This window comes from Talpa europaea, assembly GCF_964194135.1.
Source record: "Talpa europaea genome assembly, chromosome: 7".
In the NCBI taxonomy this organism is placed as follows: Eukaryota; Metazoa; Chordata; class Mammalia; order Eulipotyphla; family Talpidae; genus Talpa; species Talpa europaea.
The window spans coordinates 11,198,235-11,216,480 of record NC_140074.1 but is presented as its reverse complement, the minus strand read 5'-3'; the positions used below and the strand labels follow the sequence as shown (position 1 = coordinate 11,216,480).

Genomic DNA, 18,246 nt, shown 5'->3' with positions numbered 1-18,246 from the left:
CTTTCCCTTGTGTTTTTGGTCCCTGCAGAAGCCCCTACCGCCACACTGGCCTGGACATTCCCCCTTCCTAACAGGAGAGGGCCCCACACTTCGCATTAGCCACAGCTCCCCAGGCTAACAGCTTGTTCTCTGGCTGGAAGGATCAGCTTCTGCGAACAGAAAACCTTTCCATTCTCCAAGCTGCTGTTGGCTGGCAGACATACAAGCTCCTGGTCTCTGCCCCTCGGACTGCCTGTCCGCCCATTCTTTTTGACTGGGGTGAGGGAGATGGGGAGGAGGCACCGAGGAGTTGGTGTTTGTCATTCCTCGCAGGAGGGGACCTTGGAGCTGCTCCCATTCTCATACTCTGGGTGCCTTTGAGGATGTCCTAAATGCCCGCTTTGTGTTGCCCCTCCTGACGGTGGGCTGCTGCCAAGTGGGAAGCGCCCTCCCCCTCTGGCAGGGAACTAGCACATTCCTCCCCCTCTGCTGCAGCTACTGGTCCTGGAACAGAGCCTGGGGGTTGAGCAGGCCCTCCCAGGAGTGGGTGTGGACCCCTCTGTGAGGCTGCTCTCAGCCCAGGCGCTCTGCCCAGGACTGAGGTGGGGCCCGAGGGGGAGGGGAATCCCCAGCAGGTGGGAGGAGAAACTGCTTCAGCTCTAGTCTCCGCCTCCTCTCCCCAGGGCCAGAAGCAGGGTCAGCTGGTTGGGGGACTGTGGAGGCATCCCTGGGGGCAGCCTTAGCCAGGAGAGTAGAGAAGAGTCATCCCCTCCCAGGGAAGATGACCCCAAGCCACAAGGGCTCACCCAGGAGGGTCTCTGTGTCCTTTGTTAGTCCTACTGTCCCCTCCACCCCCCTGAGTAGTGCCACAATCAGCTGGGGACCTTTTGTTGGGAGGGCTACTTCCCAGTGCTGTGACCTAAGGCCAGAAGCCGCTCTGAGGCAATGGCTTTCTTATTGATGACAGGGAGAGGCTGACCCCTGCTCACCCTCCATCTCGGGGATGTTGTGAGGCACGAGTGAAAGACAAGCAGCAAATGCGCCCTGTGAGCTCTAGGAGCTACGCGGCCAGGACCATCACTGCTGATTTGTCTGTGGTTCTGCCCCCTGGCTGTCCTGAAGGACCCCCGGGGAACCCGAGCAGAGGGGGGCTGTAGTGTGCGAGCTGTGGGAATAGAGGGGAGTCAGATGAGGCACTACGTACTCTCTGGGAGGGCAGGCCCCAGGCGGCAGTGGTATTTACTGTTGTACTGGCACAGAGTTGTTCAAGAAGTTTTAGGGGGTCCGGGTATCTCAGTACCGCTCTGCAGAGGCCTGAGCAGAGCCAGGCAGGGCTGGGAAGGGCTCTGCATTCATTTCTCAGGTGGCCTCTGGGAATTCCATGCTCTTGAGTGTCCAGGCGCCTCCCTGGAAGAAAGAGGGCAAAGAGGGTGCAGCAAAGGGCACCCTAACTACGCTGCGGGTGGGTGCGAGGAGCAGCTGGCTCCCCAGCACCATCATGTCTTTAGGAGTGCCCAACGCCAACCCCCAGCGTCGAACTTTGCCTCACGTGCACAAACACTAGAATGAGAATTGGGGTTTTTTATTGTTTTTGACCAGGATGAGCTCAGGCCCAGGCCTCCTTTTGCCTGGAATTTCTAGACGTTCATTTTGTGACCCGCCAATAAGACTTTGGGGAGCTACGCATCTACCCTAGGAAGGACTAAGGCCAATGCCCCATTTTAGGGATAGTGCAGGTTGGCTGGAGCCAGGTCAGGAGCAAGCAGGGGGGGAATGAGGGGTGCAGGAGCGTTCCCACCTGCCTCCCTCTGCGGCTGCTGGGTACTGGGTGGTGGGCACGCCAGGCTGCGTACGAGGCAGACCCTGGGGTACGTCTGAAGACCGGGATCCGTGTTGCCAGCAGAGTGGAGCAAGAGGCTGTCAGCAAGTGAAAGCAGATGGAGGGACGCTGGAGGCCGAGGGGAGCCAAGCTCAGGAAGAGCTGGCCGCGGGGCAGAGCGAGGATGCCACTATGTCAGCCCGCCATGCCCAGGGGGTCCTCTCCAGCCCAGCAGGGAAGTGGGCACTCCTCCTGGTCTGTCGGGCAGGCATAGTGGAACAGATCCCGAGCACTGTATATGGTCCTGACGCAGGAGATGGGCGGGAGCTACCCAGAGGGCCACATCTTGGAGGGGCAGAGCAACAGCAGACCCTCAGCCCATTCTCCTCTGAGGGCAGCAGCCTCAAAAGGGGCCAACGTCAGGCCCAAAATCCCAATACCAAACCCATTCCCACTCTGCCCCACCACCTCCTGGCCTGTCCCTGAGCTGGTCCAAGCCAGAGATACACTTGTAGGGATTTAAATCTTTCCTGATCATTTATTTGTCAGCTTCCCTAATTAAGCAGTGTTAATTTAATTTACTGAAAATGGAAATTCATCCACCTCATTTCTCCCCGTTCATCCTCCACACACAGAATCCATCACTCTTCAGCTGCAGGCTGCGTAAAATTTACAGGACTAATTATGTTGTCAGGTCTTTTTGTAAATATAGTCCATAAAGGCCACTGTGCTCACAGGGTTGTCGTGCGAGGGCATTCCCGTTGTTAGTTTAATTACTGGGTAGTTATTTAGGTTCGCAAATGTTTGCCTCGTTTTCCCTAAATCAAATTAAATGTCCTGCTTGATGTAGTCTGTCTCCAAGGCCTTGCTCTTATTTCCCACACTGTTTAAATATGACTTCTCATTGAGAGTGCTGGGAAGAGCCCAGCTGCCTGGGAGGCTGTGTCCGGCCTGGCACTCTGGCCTCTGGGCCTTGCTGGAGGTTTGAAGGCTTCTAGCACCCACACCCTTTCTTGGGGAAGCTTTGGGTTGATCTCCTGCTTTTGGAGACTGTGCAAATCCTAGTCCAAGGGGAATTTTTCTTCCTGGAGTCCAAGGTGGCAGAGCTGGGGTGTAGGAAACGGAGGCAGGACTTTATTATCATCAGAAAAACTGGGGATCATTGTATCGGTCCCCCTGACCTCTGGAGGGACAGTCACCCAACTGTCCCAGGAAAAAGTACCACTTCTGGGGACCTCTCCCCAAATTCCAAAAGACAGTATTTGGGCTCCCCTTTCCTGAAATGCCTATGGTATTAGTTTTTCGTTTTTTTTTTGGGGGGGGGGTTTGCATAGAAGAACTGAGGTGTAGGCCAGAGGTGCAGGGGGTGAGAGGATTCACCAGAGACAGAGTGGGGAGCAGAATAGGCAGATTCACTGAAATACACTGCTGAGGGGAGCAGCGGAGCAAGGAAGGAGAGGTCTGCTGTGCCATGTGGGTAGCTCCCTGGCCGGGGACTGAACTCAGGCAGTAGTGGTGATAAAGCTGAGACTGAACCCCCAGGCCACCAAGGAGTCCCTATTATATTAGTTTTCTAATGCTGCTGTAAGAAATTATCACAAACGTAGTGACTTAAAACAATATTCATTTGTTCTCTTCCAGCGCTGGAGGGCAGGTGTCAGGAGGGCTTGTTCCTTTTGAAGCTTCTAGGGAAACATCCATGTCCTTGCCTTTTCCAGCTTCTGGAGGCAACCCACATTCCATGGCTTGTGGCCCCTTTCCAGCCAGCAACTGCATCATTCTGACATCTGTTCCTGTTCCCACATCTCCTTCTCTCCCTCTCCTGCCCCTCTCTTTTCCTTGTGTGAACCCCTGTGATTACACCCAGATAATCCGAGATCATGTCCCCATCTCATGGTCTTTAACTTGATTGCATCTGCAAAATCCCTTTTATACACAGAGTAACAAACTTACGGATCTGGGGATTAGGACACGGATATCTTGGGGGAGGCATTATTCTGCCTGCTACAACCCCCCTTCAGATGCCTCTGTGTCATTTAATAAGGGAGATATTAAACAGCTGTGGACTGGGAGTCAGCTCTGGCAGGCAGAGAGGATGTTGGGGCATCAAATTAAAGCCAGGTTAGTGGTCAGAGGAAAGTAGATACTAAGCTATAGGGACAAGGACCCTTAAACCAGCCTCACACAGCATCCCAAACTATGGTATCACAGCCCAGGTATGGTATCACTGCCATGCCCTGCCTGAATCCTGAGCAGAAGCCCAGGGTTCTCTTGAAAGCCAGAACTCTCCAGAACTGCTTCCCACAATCTAGAGCTGTTATTTGCAAGACAGGGGTAAAGCTGAGGAACTGAGGACCCCCACTAGCGATTGCCAGTTCCAGAAGACATCTGTCCATGCTCCTTCCTGGGCTCTATAATGTCAGGCCTGGAAGAGGGAGCTGAGGGCAGCGAGAACTTTGGTCACCCCTGCCCTGGGACCATGGCTTTCTGACAGCTGCAGATCAGGCTTTCCAAATCTTGTGGATCATTGAAGGGCAGTCAGGGACACCTACATGCCCACCCCTTACCCTCTGTCAGTGTTACCCAGAATTAAGGACAGATTGGACATCAAGTGTATCCATAGCTCCCCTCTGGCCTGGCAGTTAGCACTTTGTTACCCAGCAAGGGGGCTTGTCTCATTGAGCTAAGGGGTCTAGTGCTATCATCAGGCAAGCCCACATCTCAAGTGGAATGTCTCTGTCCTGTTGGGGTCCAGCCAGGGCGGAGGCCCAACTCAGGTGCTCAGGATTTGGGTCATGAACAGGAGCTACAAGTGACTGTCACACTGCCTAGCTCAAGCTCTTTGTGATCTGGGAGAAAAAGACACTCCCCTCAGCCAGATGGAGCTCTCGCCTTCCGAGAGTAGGCCCTCCAGACCCACCCTGCAGCCCCGAGGGATGAGGTACTGCCAGCTCCCCACCCTACCTCAAGCCCAGCTCTCTATTGGCTTTGACACAGTGCCAGGCACGGGGTGACCCAACTTGGCTCCAGGGGTCTGGAAGTTTCCCAGTTTCTCATCTTTGCCGAGTCTCGCTTTCCCCCGAGCGGAAGCACTTCCTTCCTGAACCATTGTGTGCCCTCCCCATGACTCAGGCTAGACCCTGGCACCTTCTATCCCTCTTTGCTCACACAAACTCCCTTGCAGATGGTCAGGGGAGAGGCTCACACAGTAGTCTGGAGCTTGTGAGGATTACCCATGGCAAGGAAAGGCAGACTCCCCCTCTTGAGAACTGCTTTACTGGGTATTCCAGTTGGCCTCAGCTTTCAACTCTACCCATCTAAGCTTAGCCTGCTCCTTGCTGCCTAGTCCTGGCTCTCAGTAAGCACCAACTAGTACTTACAAGGTCTGGGGGGGGAATTCTAGGCATCTGTTCATAGCTGACCTCATGCCCAGTGCCCAGGGAGCCCAGCCCAGACTGCCTTGAGCCTGGTCTGGGCCCTTCTCCCTTGAGTAAGGGGCAGCCTTAGAAATAAGACAGAAAATGACTTAGCAAAATTTGTCAAGTTGCTGCTGCCTCCCTATCTTTCCCACCCATGGGCCCCGTGCCTCAGGACTGGCCACTTTGTCAGGAGAGCCCGGCCTGCCGTTGCCAGGAGATAGTTCTGGAGGGGGAGAGGAGGAGGAATTCAACTCAGTTGGCGGGCTACTTTAGCAGAGGACCCCCAAGATGGCAGGGTTGTGGGGGTGGGGGGTTGCCCAGACATCCACCCTCCAACTCTGATCCTGGATCGGCTCCTGGGCTGATGGCAGGAGAGCTGCACTCTGGGACTGTATTCTGTTCAGTGGCCGTATTTTCTGGATGGGCACAGAGTGTGCAGCAGATGAAAGAGCCAGATGTGCTCCCTCTACATGGGGCGGGCTGGGAGGACGGCCTCTGCTGAGCGGTCGGCTGTTAATCACCAAATGTTGTGCCCAGGCCAGAAGAGTGGCACAGCGGGCCTGTGGGAGCCTGATCCGCTGGCCTAGAAGGTGCCTCGAGCTGGGGCTGAGGCTACAGCTGGGGCCTGTGGGGCAGCGTGTGCGGGAAGATGGCTACGGGTGGCCAGTTTGCGAGTCATGTAGACAATTTCTGTGTTAGTCCCAACAGAACCCCTGTCCTTGGCTGGGGCATAGGTGGCACATGGGTGTTACCCAGGCATCTCAGGACAGCAGCCTGCCTCTGGGCTGGCATCTGAACCAGTCCTCTCTGAGGACACTGCGCCTTCTCAAAGCATCCTTCACTCAGCCATCTTTGAGCCTGCAGCCCCCTGTCTGTCCCTCAGACAAACCTGGTCACCTTTACTGGTCGTTGGATCCTCGCATGAGTGCTGGGAAGGGGTAGGCCAAGTCTCATGATTCCACTTTGCAGGTGGAGAAGATGAGGCGCAGAGAGGGTCCCCAGGGGGCAGGGCTTGTCCATCCAGTCCGCGAGCCGCAAGGGGACCTGGGCCGGCTGGGTGACCTCTAACCTCAGCTTCCCATCTTCCCTGGAGTAGATGACTTCATGAAGCAGAGCCGGGGCATGCTGCTATTCTACAGCATGAAGAACCCCAGCTTTCCCGAATACATGTTCAACAGCGAGAGTGGCATCATGTGTCTGGACATGCACGTGGACTACCCCTACCTGGTGGCAGTGGGCTACTACGATGGCAACGTGGGTGTTTACAACCTCAAGAAACCCCTCTCCCAGCCCTCCTTCCGCAGCTCGGCCAAGTCTGGCAAGCACACGGACCCTGTGTGGCAGGTCAGCCTCCAAGCAGCTCGGGAGAAGTGAGCCATGGGGGCAGGGACTTAGGAGAGGACAGGGCCACGGGCAGAGGGATCAGGGTAATGGGTGCCAGCTTAAAGGCCAAGGAGCTGGGTGTGAGATCAGACAGAGAAGCGCAGGAGAGAAGGACCAGGAGGTAACGAGGGTCTGCAGTAAGCACGCTGAGGCTAAGGGTCTCTTCAGCATGGTGGCCAGGAACTCAGAGCCCGGGACTAGAAATCTCCAGGGCCCCAACAGACCTCTGCTGAGTGTGTCAAGGTCTCTAGTTCCCTTCTACGGGCTTCCTCAACTCCCACATGGGTTCTCCTCTGACATCTAGGCTAGATCTGGGGGAACTCCCAGATAGGGGTGTGCTCTGCCAGTCATTTACCCTCTGGGGTACGTGAGACCTGACGGTGGCCTCTGTCCCTGTCTTCTCTGTAACACTCCTCCAGACAGCCATAGGGCGGAGCTACTCCCTGGACATCAGTGCTATATTTCACCCCAACTCTTTGTCTCTCATCTTAGTACACTGGCACTGGACTTCACAGTTTCAACCTCAGAGGGTCAGGCACCCTCACCCCACGAGCAGGCCCACGAGAATCTAAGGGTGGATTTCTACCTCAAGCTGCCCAAGGCCCTTGCGCTCATCAGGCAGTGCTGGGACTCAGCTTTCTCGTCATTCTCTGTCTGCTGTCCTGACAAAGTCTGCAGGCAGGCTCTGCACCCCGGCCTTTTCTGGCCCTGAGTTGGTGGACACCTTCCCCAGAGCCTGGGCACAGGCGGGAGGTACGCTTTCCCACTTCACTCCCAACTCTCCACCAAAGCAGGGGCCAGAGCTTGCAACCTCAGGAGTTGTTTCCTGAAAAACCCACCTCCTGGCTCACTGCCCCCAGGCACATGGAGGGCTCCAGACATGGGGATGATGGCTGCAGAGACTTTAAGGTCCAGGAGAAGAAAAAACCAGGCCTAACCAGCACCTGCCCTGCCTCTGCTCTCCGATAGACCAGGGCCAGACACAGAGCATCTCTGATTACCTTCATCACCCTCTTCGAGCCCAGGAGGATGAGGGACCAAGGCCTGCTCCTACCCCACCAGATTCTCTGAGTCAAATGGCAGGCTGGGGAGGGCAAACGAGGCATGCGAAAGTCACGTTTTCCTTTTCACTGGGCAGGCGCCAGGGAGGCTGGAACACACCTGGACAGGGACGACCTCCTGCCCCCCTGTCAGAACAGGGCTGCTGCCTTTGCAAAACTAAAGACTGGAAGTTCTTGGCCAGAATCAAGACTTGTGACATGGGAGGAGCCTGCCTGTCTCTGACTCCTTTTCTCACTTCCTGTCCCCTCCCCCCTTCCTCCTCATCTATCTGTTCTGTTTGCTCCTCTGGGAGCTGAGGATGCTTAAGGGCTTAGTCTCTAGGGTTACTAGTGGGGTGATAACTGCGGTCACAGGCTGACCTGCCCAGGGCGGGACGCTAAGTGGCTAAGTGCTAAAGAGCGCTCATGTGGACACTGAGGAGGGGCATCCCGATTGTCCAGGATGGGGGGCAGGGGCTGGAGGGCCAGGGAGAGCTTCCTAGAGCAAGTGACACCAGAGCTGAACTGCAAGGGCTAAGAAACTATTAGTTAGATGAAGAAAGACACAAGGAGCTCAGAGGCGCAATGACAGAGGCATCAAGCTGAGTGACCTGCTGGGAAGCAGCTTGTCATCCGGAGCACAGTGAGAGACGGTGGGGAGTGGGGACAGGACCTGGAAGAAGCACAGGTACCCGGTTGTGAGCGTGTCTTTCTCTAGCAAGGAGGAAACTTGCATTTTGAAAGTGAGTGGTTTCAAATGAAGTGTAAGCACAGAAGCCCAATATGTTAAAAAGATGCTAGGGGAGCTGTTCTTGTGGGTCCCCTGTCCTCTCTGCCCTGTCCCCAGAGGTACTTTCACATGGCACCTAGATGCCCCCGCAGCCGTCATGTTTGCGTGCTGGAAATCTCTGGCTGCAGCGTGAGAAATCTTGAAGCATGAGCTGGAACAGGGGCAGCAGAGGTAGAAATGAAGAGAGGGGGTTGAATTCTATTGAGGCAATAAAATCAGTAGGAAAAAAAGGCCTTCTTGGATGGGGGAAAGGGAAGCACTGGGGCTTGGCGTGCCTGGTAGGGCATCCACAGAGGTGGGAGGTGGCAGAAAAAGCACAGGTTTGGAATCCAGAGGGAGGTCTCCTGCAGCTGGTTGGCTACATGGGCTTGGAACTTGAAGGAGAGCCAGGCTGGTGAGTGAGAGGTTAGTGGCGCCAGTCTAGATCTTCCTGAAAAGGGCTGCGTCTCAGGGAGACCAGAGAGGTTGTCTGGATCTCAAATGCCAGACCCGGGCAGATGGCCTTTGTTTTGTTGGTGTCAGGAAGCTGAGGAACAGGAATATTTTGGAGCCAGGGAGAGAATTGTCTCTTCACAGAGGACTGAATTCCTGTCTGGAGGCTCAGGATCTTCCCCAGGGGGCCCACCTGAGTAGCCCGGCACCGTTCAGGTTCTACTATGACACGTCAACCAGCAGCACTCTGTGGGGAGAAGGGTGTGTGTGTGTCCTGTGCTACATTGGGAAGGGAGCAGGAAGGATATAGGATCAGAAACTGGGGTCAAGCAGGTCTGCAGTCTAATGAGATAAGGCAGAAGAGAATCAGGTAAACAGGCTCCATCTTCTTCTACCACCTGCTCTCTCTGTCTTTCTATCTGTCTCTCTGTTTCTGTCTCTGTCTCTCTCTCTCTCACTCTCACACACACATGCACACACACGCACACACACACATACACGCTCTCTCTCACTAGCTTTATTCCTGCCCTCACACCTCTACCCCAGGGGTACATGTGTGACTTGCACACACTTACACACATAGACACTCACTTGCAAATACTCACACCACCCCCCATTGGGCATCAGGCTGCTAAGTGGGGTGTGAAATACAATTTCCATGCGTGCTGGCGGCTACTCATTAAACACTTCCCTTTGCAGCTCCCTAGTGCCTCTTAGAGCCTGGCCTTTGACACCCCCAGCCTCCTCCCCCCTTTAAAGGGACTACCTTTACACAGACGGGAAGTGGTCTCAGTGTCTGGGGGACTCTAACTTGGGCCTCATAGCTCTGAGGTGTTCTAGGCCCCCCAGTGAAAGTGCAAAAGAGCTGGCTGCCCAGATAGGACTCAGCCAGCCCTCCTGCAGCTGTGATCTACTAGGCTTGGGGGTGCTGGGGAGGGACAACCTCCTCTTCACCCTCTCCTCCCCCCTCCCACAAGCGGCCACCCGGCACCCCTCAGCAGCCATGGTGACAGCTGCGGTTACAGGCAGCAGCTTGGGGTTACTGTCCTCTCTCACTAGACCTCTGCTGTGACAGGGGAGGAGATAGGGGTCTGGAGAGAGCTGGAGGATGGAAGGTCTGGGCACCCAGCCCCGCCCCAGCTCCCTGGGACATGGATTGGCCAGGCCGCACATCTGGCAACAGAAATTTGAGCCTCAAGCGTGTCATCTTCATAAGACAACAGCTTGGTCTCCAAAACACTTTCCCATATGTTTGCTTCCAGCCCCGAGAAGATGGGTGGGGCAGGGTTATTAGCCTCGAGTTGCAGATGGAGAAATGCAGCTCAAATCTTGAGATTTGGGAGCGAGATTCTGGGCAGGAGCTAGCGGTGCAGCGAAGGTGGGAACAGAGAAAGGCCATGCCTGGAAGAGGAGGCAGGGGAGGGCCAAGCAGGAGAGCGCCCCCCTGTGGAGCCTCGGTCCCCATTCCTAAGACAACGGTAATAATGAAGGCGTTAGTTAACATTACACTTCACAGAGGCAGCGTTCTGATCTCAGGCTTCCCGTTCATTATCACGTTTATTCCTTACAACAAACGTGCTATTCTGGTTCCTGTTTTATAAATGAGGAAACTGGTGGAGAGGCCCTGCCCTTCCCGGGCCTGACTGTGTAAGGAGATTGAACCCAGAGCCACTGCCTTCTCCCTACAACCAGGCCCCTAGAACTCAACTAGGGAAGAATCTGGCAGCCCTGTAGCCAACCCATCAGATTAGGGCTCTGGGGCCTGCCGGTGGTCAAGGAGAGAGGGGAGAGAGACAGAAGTGGGCAGAAGGAGGGAGAGGGGAGAGGAAGGTGAATCGTGGGGCTCTGGGAAGTGGACCCCTGGAACGTGCTTCTGAACTTCAGACAGCTTCTTGAGAGAGCCCTGCAACGGCTCACAGCCCTAACTCGACTCCCTGGCAGGGGCTCAGGCAGGGGCCCTGAGCTCGCAGTTGGGGGTGTTTCAGGTCAAGTGGCAGAAGGATGACATGGACCACAACCTAAACTTCTTCTCTGTGTCATCTGACGGCAGGATTGTGTCTTGGACGCTCGTGAAGGTGCCTATTTCTCAGCATGGGTCACACAGGGATGGATGGGGTGTGGGGGAGGGGAAGGGCTCCCCTCCATCTGCTGATCCAGCTCAGCCCATGTACCCATCCCTTCCCTCCACCTGCAGAGTGAGCTGGTTCATACAGATGTTATCAAGCTGAAGGTGGAGGGCAGCACCGTGGAAGGTCTCGAGGGGTTGCAGCTACACACAGTGGGTAGGAGCCCCAGCCCACTCACATCTGGGCTAGCCAAGTCCCTCAGGCCCCCTGAGGGTCAGGAACAATGACCCTCTGCCTCACTGAGCAAGCCTCCTCCTGCCCAGGGCCCCTGGCTGTTTGCAGACCCTCCCTGTTTATGCAGGTCCCATCCCATTTGCTGGCCCTGTTCCTGTTTATGCAGATCAGGTGCTGTTATGCAGATCCATCTTGTTTATGCAGATCAGGCCCCTGTTTACCCAGATCCTGTCCCTGTTTACTCAGTCCCTACCCTGTTTATGCAGACTATATCCCTGTTTGCACAGACCATGTCCTTGTTTGCAGACCCTGTCCCTGTTTACCCTGACCCTGACCCCGTTTAACTCAATCCCTACCTTGTTTACCCAGGCCCCGTTCCTGTCTGCAGAAACCCTGACCGTTTGCAGAGTCCCAACTGCCTGGGACAGGCAGCAGAGCAGGGGGCCGGTGTGGTTTCTGTTTGCCAAACTGGCTGTAGCCTGCGCAAGGGCCGGGCATCTGTGGCTGGGTGGGGAGATGCTGGGAGTTTCTCTTCCAGAACCCAGCTAAGGCTGCCCCCTCTTCTCCCAAGGCTGTGGCACCGCCTTTGCCTTCCACAAAGACATCGACTACATGTTCCTAGTAGGCACAGAGGAGGGGAAAATCTACAAGGTGAGCTGGTGCCTGTGCCAGGACCTCACAGGGCTGCTTAGACCAGAACTTCTCTGGGGGCCTTATAGCTCTCAACAGGCACTATTCCAACTTATCTTCAGCACTCATGACTTCTAGAAAAGCTTTTGCCTTCTTTGGGGAAGAGTGCATTTCTTGACCTACTTGGGTAGTAGGAAGGGGGGTTGAATGGAGGAAAGGAATCTAGAGGGCAACTCTGGCCCTGCCCACCATCTTTCCCTCTGGGGCTCCACTCCCTTCCTGGGAGTGGGGAGGTGAGGAGGGAGGCCAGGGTGGAGGAGTTAGAACATTCTGGGAAGACTTCCTGGAGGAGAGCTGAACTTGAGCTGAGGCCAAGTAACAAGAAAATTTATCTTCTGAATACTGGGTGCATCCCAGCTGGCAGGCTGGAACTTCATGGGCAGTTTCTGCAAGGCCTCAGTGTTAGTAGGTGAGCATCCTTCCGAACCTCCATCCATCCAGAAATAGCGCTGCTGTAAGCTTTTCTTAGGCTCAGAGACTCAGAATGTTAATTACAGGCAGCCTCCCAGGAGCCCCAGAGGCCCAGCCGAAGCTGGTCTGAATGCAAAAGAGGTCCCCACCCCCTCTCCACCCTTCCCAGTGGTGGCCCTGGAGAGGCAGGAGGGAAAAAAAAACTAAACAGTCGCACCCTTTTCTGGAGGGAAGAAGAGGGGTTTTGTGATCTGGGTAAGAAACTCACTGGGAAATCTGAAGGTGTGTCTGTGCCTGGCTCTGCACCTGCTTTTACCTTGGTAAGGTGGGATGTTTACTACCATTCCAAGGATTCTGCCTACAGGCTCTGCGTGGACCCAGGACTCTTGTCCTTCTGCCCACAGGCTTTAGCCAGAACACTGACTAGGCCACACCTCACCTAGGGCCCCCAGACCTGCTCTGCTTTGGCTCAGGGCAAAAAAGGCTTTTTCTACCTGGCCTGGGGTAAGGCCACCGGGCAGACGTTCCCCCACCCTCCTGGAAGGCTCCCCTGCCCACCCCAATCCTGGTCCCTTAAGCCCTCCTTTCTTTCTGAGTGTTTTGGGGGTGAGAAGGGCGGCCAGCAGCTTGGCCTCAGTGGAGTGAGGACAGAAGTCTTCTTGCTCAGGTTTTGATCCTCCAGGACCCCCTGGGAAGTGGGAGCTGCTGAACTCTCTCTCACTTCTGACCTGATTTCCCCCTCCCTCCTAGTGCTCTAAATCCTACTCCAGTCAATTCCTAGACACCTATGATGCCCACAACATGGCAGTGGATGCTGTGACCTGGAACCCATACCACAGCAAGGTCTTCATGTCCTGCAGCTCCGACTGGACAGTGAAGATCTGGGACCACACCGTCAAGTAAGGGGCATGCCTGCGAGGGGCCTGGAGGGTTCTGTGAGTGCTCTGTGCCCCAAGCTTCCTGCCTCTCTACCACTGCAGGACCCCAATGTTCATCTATGACCTAAATTCAGCTGTGGGAGATGTGGCCTGGGCACCCTACTCTTCTACGGTGTTTGCGGCAGTCACCACCAATGGGAAAGTGAGTGCCTCCTTCCTGATTCCACCAAGCCTCTTCCTGCTACCTAGGACGAGGTAGCTATCTCCTCCCGGAGAGCGCACCCCAAGCCCGGGTCAGGTAGGAGAAGTTGGGACACAAGAACTGTGTGGTCTCCAGGGCCAGGCCATCCAGGGCCTTGTCAAAAGAGAAAGCATTCATCCCATGAGGCCTCGAGGAGAAAAGGAGACTGTGCATCTTGAAGGAGAAAGTACTCTGGGGATGAGACCATGAGGAACAGTAGTCTCTGAGGCCCCTAGGGAGGTAGCTACAGAGTAGCAGAGGCCAGTCCAACGTAAGATGTATGAGCTTAAGTTGGTCTGATTGAAATAGTATCTAAAAGTAGTGAGGTCCCACTCTTGGGATTAAGCAAGCTGAGTCTGCGAAGGGCAGATGGAAGGACTCTACTCAACACTGAGAATTATTGAAGACAACTAACATTTTGTGAGAAAATTCTTAGGTGCAAACCCATTTTCTCTATGGACTTCGATATAAACTGAGAGGCACTTACCCAAGGAAAGAATACAGTGATTTAGACATTGTCCTAAAGTCAGTCCATCAGTCAGTCAGTCAGTCAGTCATCTGACAAATGGTCAACTATGGTGCCTGCCTCCAGGGGAGGACCTGGTGATGCAGCTGTTATATTAAGAAAGTGCGAGGGAGTGATGTAAAATACAAGGGGGGGGGGGAACCACTCAAAGAGGTCAGGGACAGCTTCTTGGAAGAGGTAGCATTTAAGCTGAGCGCTGCATAATAAAGAACCAGCCATGTGAAGACAGGGTGGAGGGTATGCACATTCCAGACAGAGGGAAAAGCTAGTGCAAAGGCCCTGGGTTGAGAATGATCCTGAGAGGTTTAAAGAACAGCAGGCATGTGTGGCTGGGAACTAATAGGCGAAGGGGAGAAAACATGAGATGAAAGTGGAAAATTAGAGTAAGGGATCTGGATTTTATTTATACTGCCAAGAGGAGTTTAGATTTTTTAAAGGGAAGTCTGGCTGCTGATGAAGGAGGAACTGTGTGATGACCACAGTGGAAACAGAGAGGCCAGTTAGGATGCTGCCACAGCTGTCCAGCAAGAGTTGCTAGCGACTTGGACTTAGGGTGTGGTAAAAATAAGATCAAACATTTGTTGAGCACTTTATATGACAAGCCATGTCTGAACACAGCTGATGTCTTACATGCATCAACCGTGCAGACCCTGGCTCTGCCATTTACTAGCAAATTAGCCTTCAGAGCTCTATCTCCTCATTTATAAATCGGGGATAATTGATACAACCTACCTTATGCAGCAGCTGTGAAGGTAACAATTTGATGGTAAACCATGTAACATGCTTGCTCCGAGTCTAGTACATGATAACTGCTTCTAAAAGGTTGATGCTGTTATTCTTAATTCAGCACAGACTTAAACTTTCTCCCCAACTTTTTATGCTCATTTCCTCAATCTCAGGAAGAGCAAATGGAGACACAACTATACCTCTGTTGTGTCTCCCCAAAAAGCCCATGGACTGGTTCCCCTGGAGTGGGGGACAGGGGCCTCATTACCCCCCGAGTATGCTGACACCCACCTCTCCGCAGGCCCATGTATTTGACTTGTCCATCAACAAATACGAGGCCATCTGCAGCCAGCCAGTGGTGGCCAGAAAAAAGAACAAGATCACACATGTGCAGTTCAACCCCATCCACCCCATCATCATTGTGGGCGATGACCGCGGGCACATCACCTGCCTCAAGCTCTCACCCAATTTGCGCAAGATGCCAAAGGTGCGGACTTGGGGAGTCTGGGCTGCCACGAGAGACAAGGGCTTCAGGACAGTGGGAGCTCAGAGGAAAGGGAAGAGCCAGTGGGAAGCCCCCAGGTTTGTGACCCGGGAGAACCAGGGAGAGTAGGTGGTGCCATTGCCAAATGAAGAGCAGAGCAGAGGCAGGTTTGTAGGGAGACAGATCGGCATTGACAAGCTGAAGCGGAGTTACCTGTGGGGCCTCCAGGTGGAGATATCCCCATGAGTCTGAGGCCTGGGGGAAGCGCGTGCACAGCCTGGCTCATTCGGCGTAGACCAGGCCACTCGGGCCAGGGCTCAGGGCGTAGTCACTGCTTTGTCGGCTGGGCTTAAACCGGGGCTTCGGTGCCAATGGCCCCTCAGCTGGGCGCTGCAAGGAAGAAGGAAATGAGCCCTGACAAGGGTAACTAGGTCAGCAGAGTGGCAATCCTCCTTTTGAGCTCTGGTTCCTTTCTGGATTTAGAATGATTTTTGGGAGACCCTGCTCAGAGTCCCAGATCCCCAGTACATGCCACAGAGCCCAGAACTATGACCTCAAATCTAGATCTCTGAGTCCTAATTCAGATATTAGAACCCAGACCTTGGAATCCAGAGTCTGAGTCCAATTTAAAAGTCCAGAGCCCAAGAACCCAGAGCCTAGTCCTGCCCAATTGGGTGTTGAGAGAGAACATAGAATTTGCTTTCTGCCAAATTCTGGGTCAGGATCAGAGCTGAATCAGGTTTGGGTTAAGCTGCCCCAATGAGCGAAGCTTATGGTCATAATTTGCTGCCGTCTAAGGCAAGGGCAGGGGCCTGTCTTTCAACTACTGACATCTGCCCCCCATACCTCTACCAAGACTGGGTCCATACACCATCCCTCTGTTGACAGCCTGGTCTGTTCCCCACCTCGGCCAGGGAGGCAAGTGCCTGGGAGTTCGGCCTGGCCTGTAATTGTAGCCAGCTGGGGGAGGGGGTGGACTTGGCTATAAATACTCAGAAGACTGCTAAGCGCCTGCAGCTGTGGCCCAGAGGCTGTGGTGGGCTGAGGAGGATGGGCTGGGGGAGTGGGGGGGGGGGTGTCGGGCGTGGTCTGAAGCTCTTTGCTGAGCCCAGCTAGTTGGTCTCAAGGAGGGGGAAGGAGGCAGCACAATTTATGGAACAGATAAAATCTGCTCTTAATTTAGTGAAGAGAGAGACCCAGGCTGGAGCTGGCAGAGCTGGACAGCTTGTGGGAGGGATAACGGTCACCTCTGGGTACTGCCATCACACCGTAAAGATGGCAGGTCAGGATGGGGGCCCACTCTGATCCCGGGAGGCAAGGATCTCCCATAAAACTCTTCCCAGAATAACTGTCAGTCATGGCTGGGAGAGCTGGACTCTGTGTTTCTGGGGACCTGTATCTCTGAGGACATAGATACCTGGGGATCAGAGGCCCCGAGCAGGTGAGAGCTGAGGGCTGGTACTCGGGTAGATTGAAGGTTCCTATGAGTGGGTGCAAAGAAATCCTCTGGGTGTTGCTCTTGCCCCTCCCCTGTGCGCTGCAGTCTCTCTTCCTAAGAGGACTTGGCCCCAGAGGCCCAGCTTCCTGGCCCAAGGAGCATGATTGGAATCGGAGCCTAGCTTGCCCAAGGGCTATCAAGGGCTATCTTTCCTCAACTACTGGATAAATCAGACTCAGAATGGCAAGAGACTTGCCCCAAACCCTACAGGGATTTGGGCTTTCATGACAAAGCTAGAACTAAAAGCCAGGTCCCCTAACTCCCAGGGGATGCGGCGAGGCCCAGAAGACAAGTCAGCATTAATTTGAGAGGGAAGAGAGAGACAGAAAACTTTGTTCTCTGCCTCCAGATTGTATAGGTGAGCTGGGTGTTGGCAAAGGGTACTGGGCCACAGGGGCATGGGGAGACAGATTTGGGAGCAGGAGGAAATCTGGTGTCAGCTGCTAGGAAGGGGCCTGCTGGCCCTGCATTCTCCTCCGCTTCTCATAGTCCGAGCCAGAGACAGGCTGGGCTCTCAGCAGGCAAGGCTGGGGCAGGTGCCAGTGAGCAGTGGGCACAGGTGGCTGAGAGGGTGGGAACAGAGGAAAGGCAGGAAGTAACGGCTGCCCTAGTCTCACAGCCCAGCCCACACCTCACTTGCCTGGACAGAGGGGAAGATGGGACTGGTCCTGGCCTGCCAAGGAGCTCTTGGGACCTGTGGCACATACGCTAGCATCCCAACTCTCTTTTTCTCCGGGCTCAGCTCAGCAGCTAAAGCACTGGCATGCTCTGTAGGTCAGGGTGAAGGGTCACAAAGAGGCTCTGCTTTTCTGAGGGGCAGTTCCTCAGAACTGTCAAGGACATCTGGAATTACTTGGACTGTCTGCCTTCTTGGGTCTCCTTATACCCTTCCTCACTCTGGGTATGTCTGCCAGGCCTGGCCCCAAGGGGCACCCCGCTCCCAATCTGACCTGAAGGTATTAGGTAAGAGTACCCAGTGAGGGTACCAGTGTCTTTGTCCACAGCCTTCTCCACGAACACCCCCTGTGGGGGGTGTGGTCCCAGCAGTCAGAGGCCCCCCCACCCCCACCCCAGGGTTACAGCTCTCCCTAGCTTGAAAAGCTAATTCCTCAGTGGTTAGTGTGTGGATACCTTCCTCCGCTCCTCCCGGCATCAAGACCCTATGTGCATCTGAGGTTCAAAGCGGGAACCAGATGCTTCTTACAGACCTCAGCTGGGCACCCCAACAGTCACCTAACCTGAGTTAGGGAAGGATCACATGGAAGTAGGTGAGCAGAATCTAACGGCAGGGGCAGGGTAGGGCCACAAATGGGACCCAGAGGTGGCCCATCCCCTACAATTCATCCCCCTCCCTGCAGGAAAAGAAGGGGCAGGAAGTGCAGAAAGGTCCAGCTGTGGAGATCGCAAAATTGGACAAGCTGCTGAACCTGGTGAGGGAAGTGAAAACCAAAGTCTGAGGCCTCCTATCAGTCCTTGTCCCCTTTATGGAGTCTACTTGACCCTGGTACTCAAGTCTAGCCTTAGCACCCAGAATGTGATCTGATCAGAGCCCACTACCCTCTCTAGCCCTCACCCAGGACTCGACCCACAACCACCATTATCCCACCCCTCTTCTTAACCCAAATAAACC

The 18,246-nt window shown here is 54.6% G+C and overlaps 1 protein-coding gene across 1 annotated transcript in view; it reads left to right on the top strand.

Moving 5' to 3' along the window:
* Positions 1-18,073, top strand: part of DNAI1 (dynein axonemal intermediate chain 1) — a gene marked incomplete at both ends in the record, with an annotated part of 33,546 nt that extends 15,473 nt beyond the window's left edge. Inside the window, 11 exon segments of the mRNA XM_084237757.1 lie at positions 6,314-6,561; positions 10,125-10,190; positions 10,192-10,217; positions 10,219-10,240; positions 10,848-10,937; positions 11,057-11,144; positions 11,734-11,813; positions 13,014-13,162; positions 13,244-13,343; positions 14,936-15,121; positions 17,975-18,073. Of these exon segments, the coding sequence (XP_084093883.1) occupies positions 6,314-6,561; positions 10,125-10,190; positions 10,192-10,217; positions 10,219-10,240; positions 10,848-10,937; positions 11,057-11,144; positions 11,734-11,813; positions 13,014-13,162; positions 13,244-13,343; positions 14,936-15,121; positions 17,975-18,073 (1,154 nt within the window).
* Between the last annotated feature and the right edge of the window lie 173 nt (positions 18,074-18,246).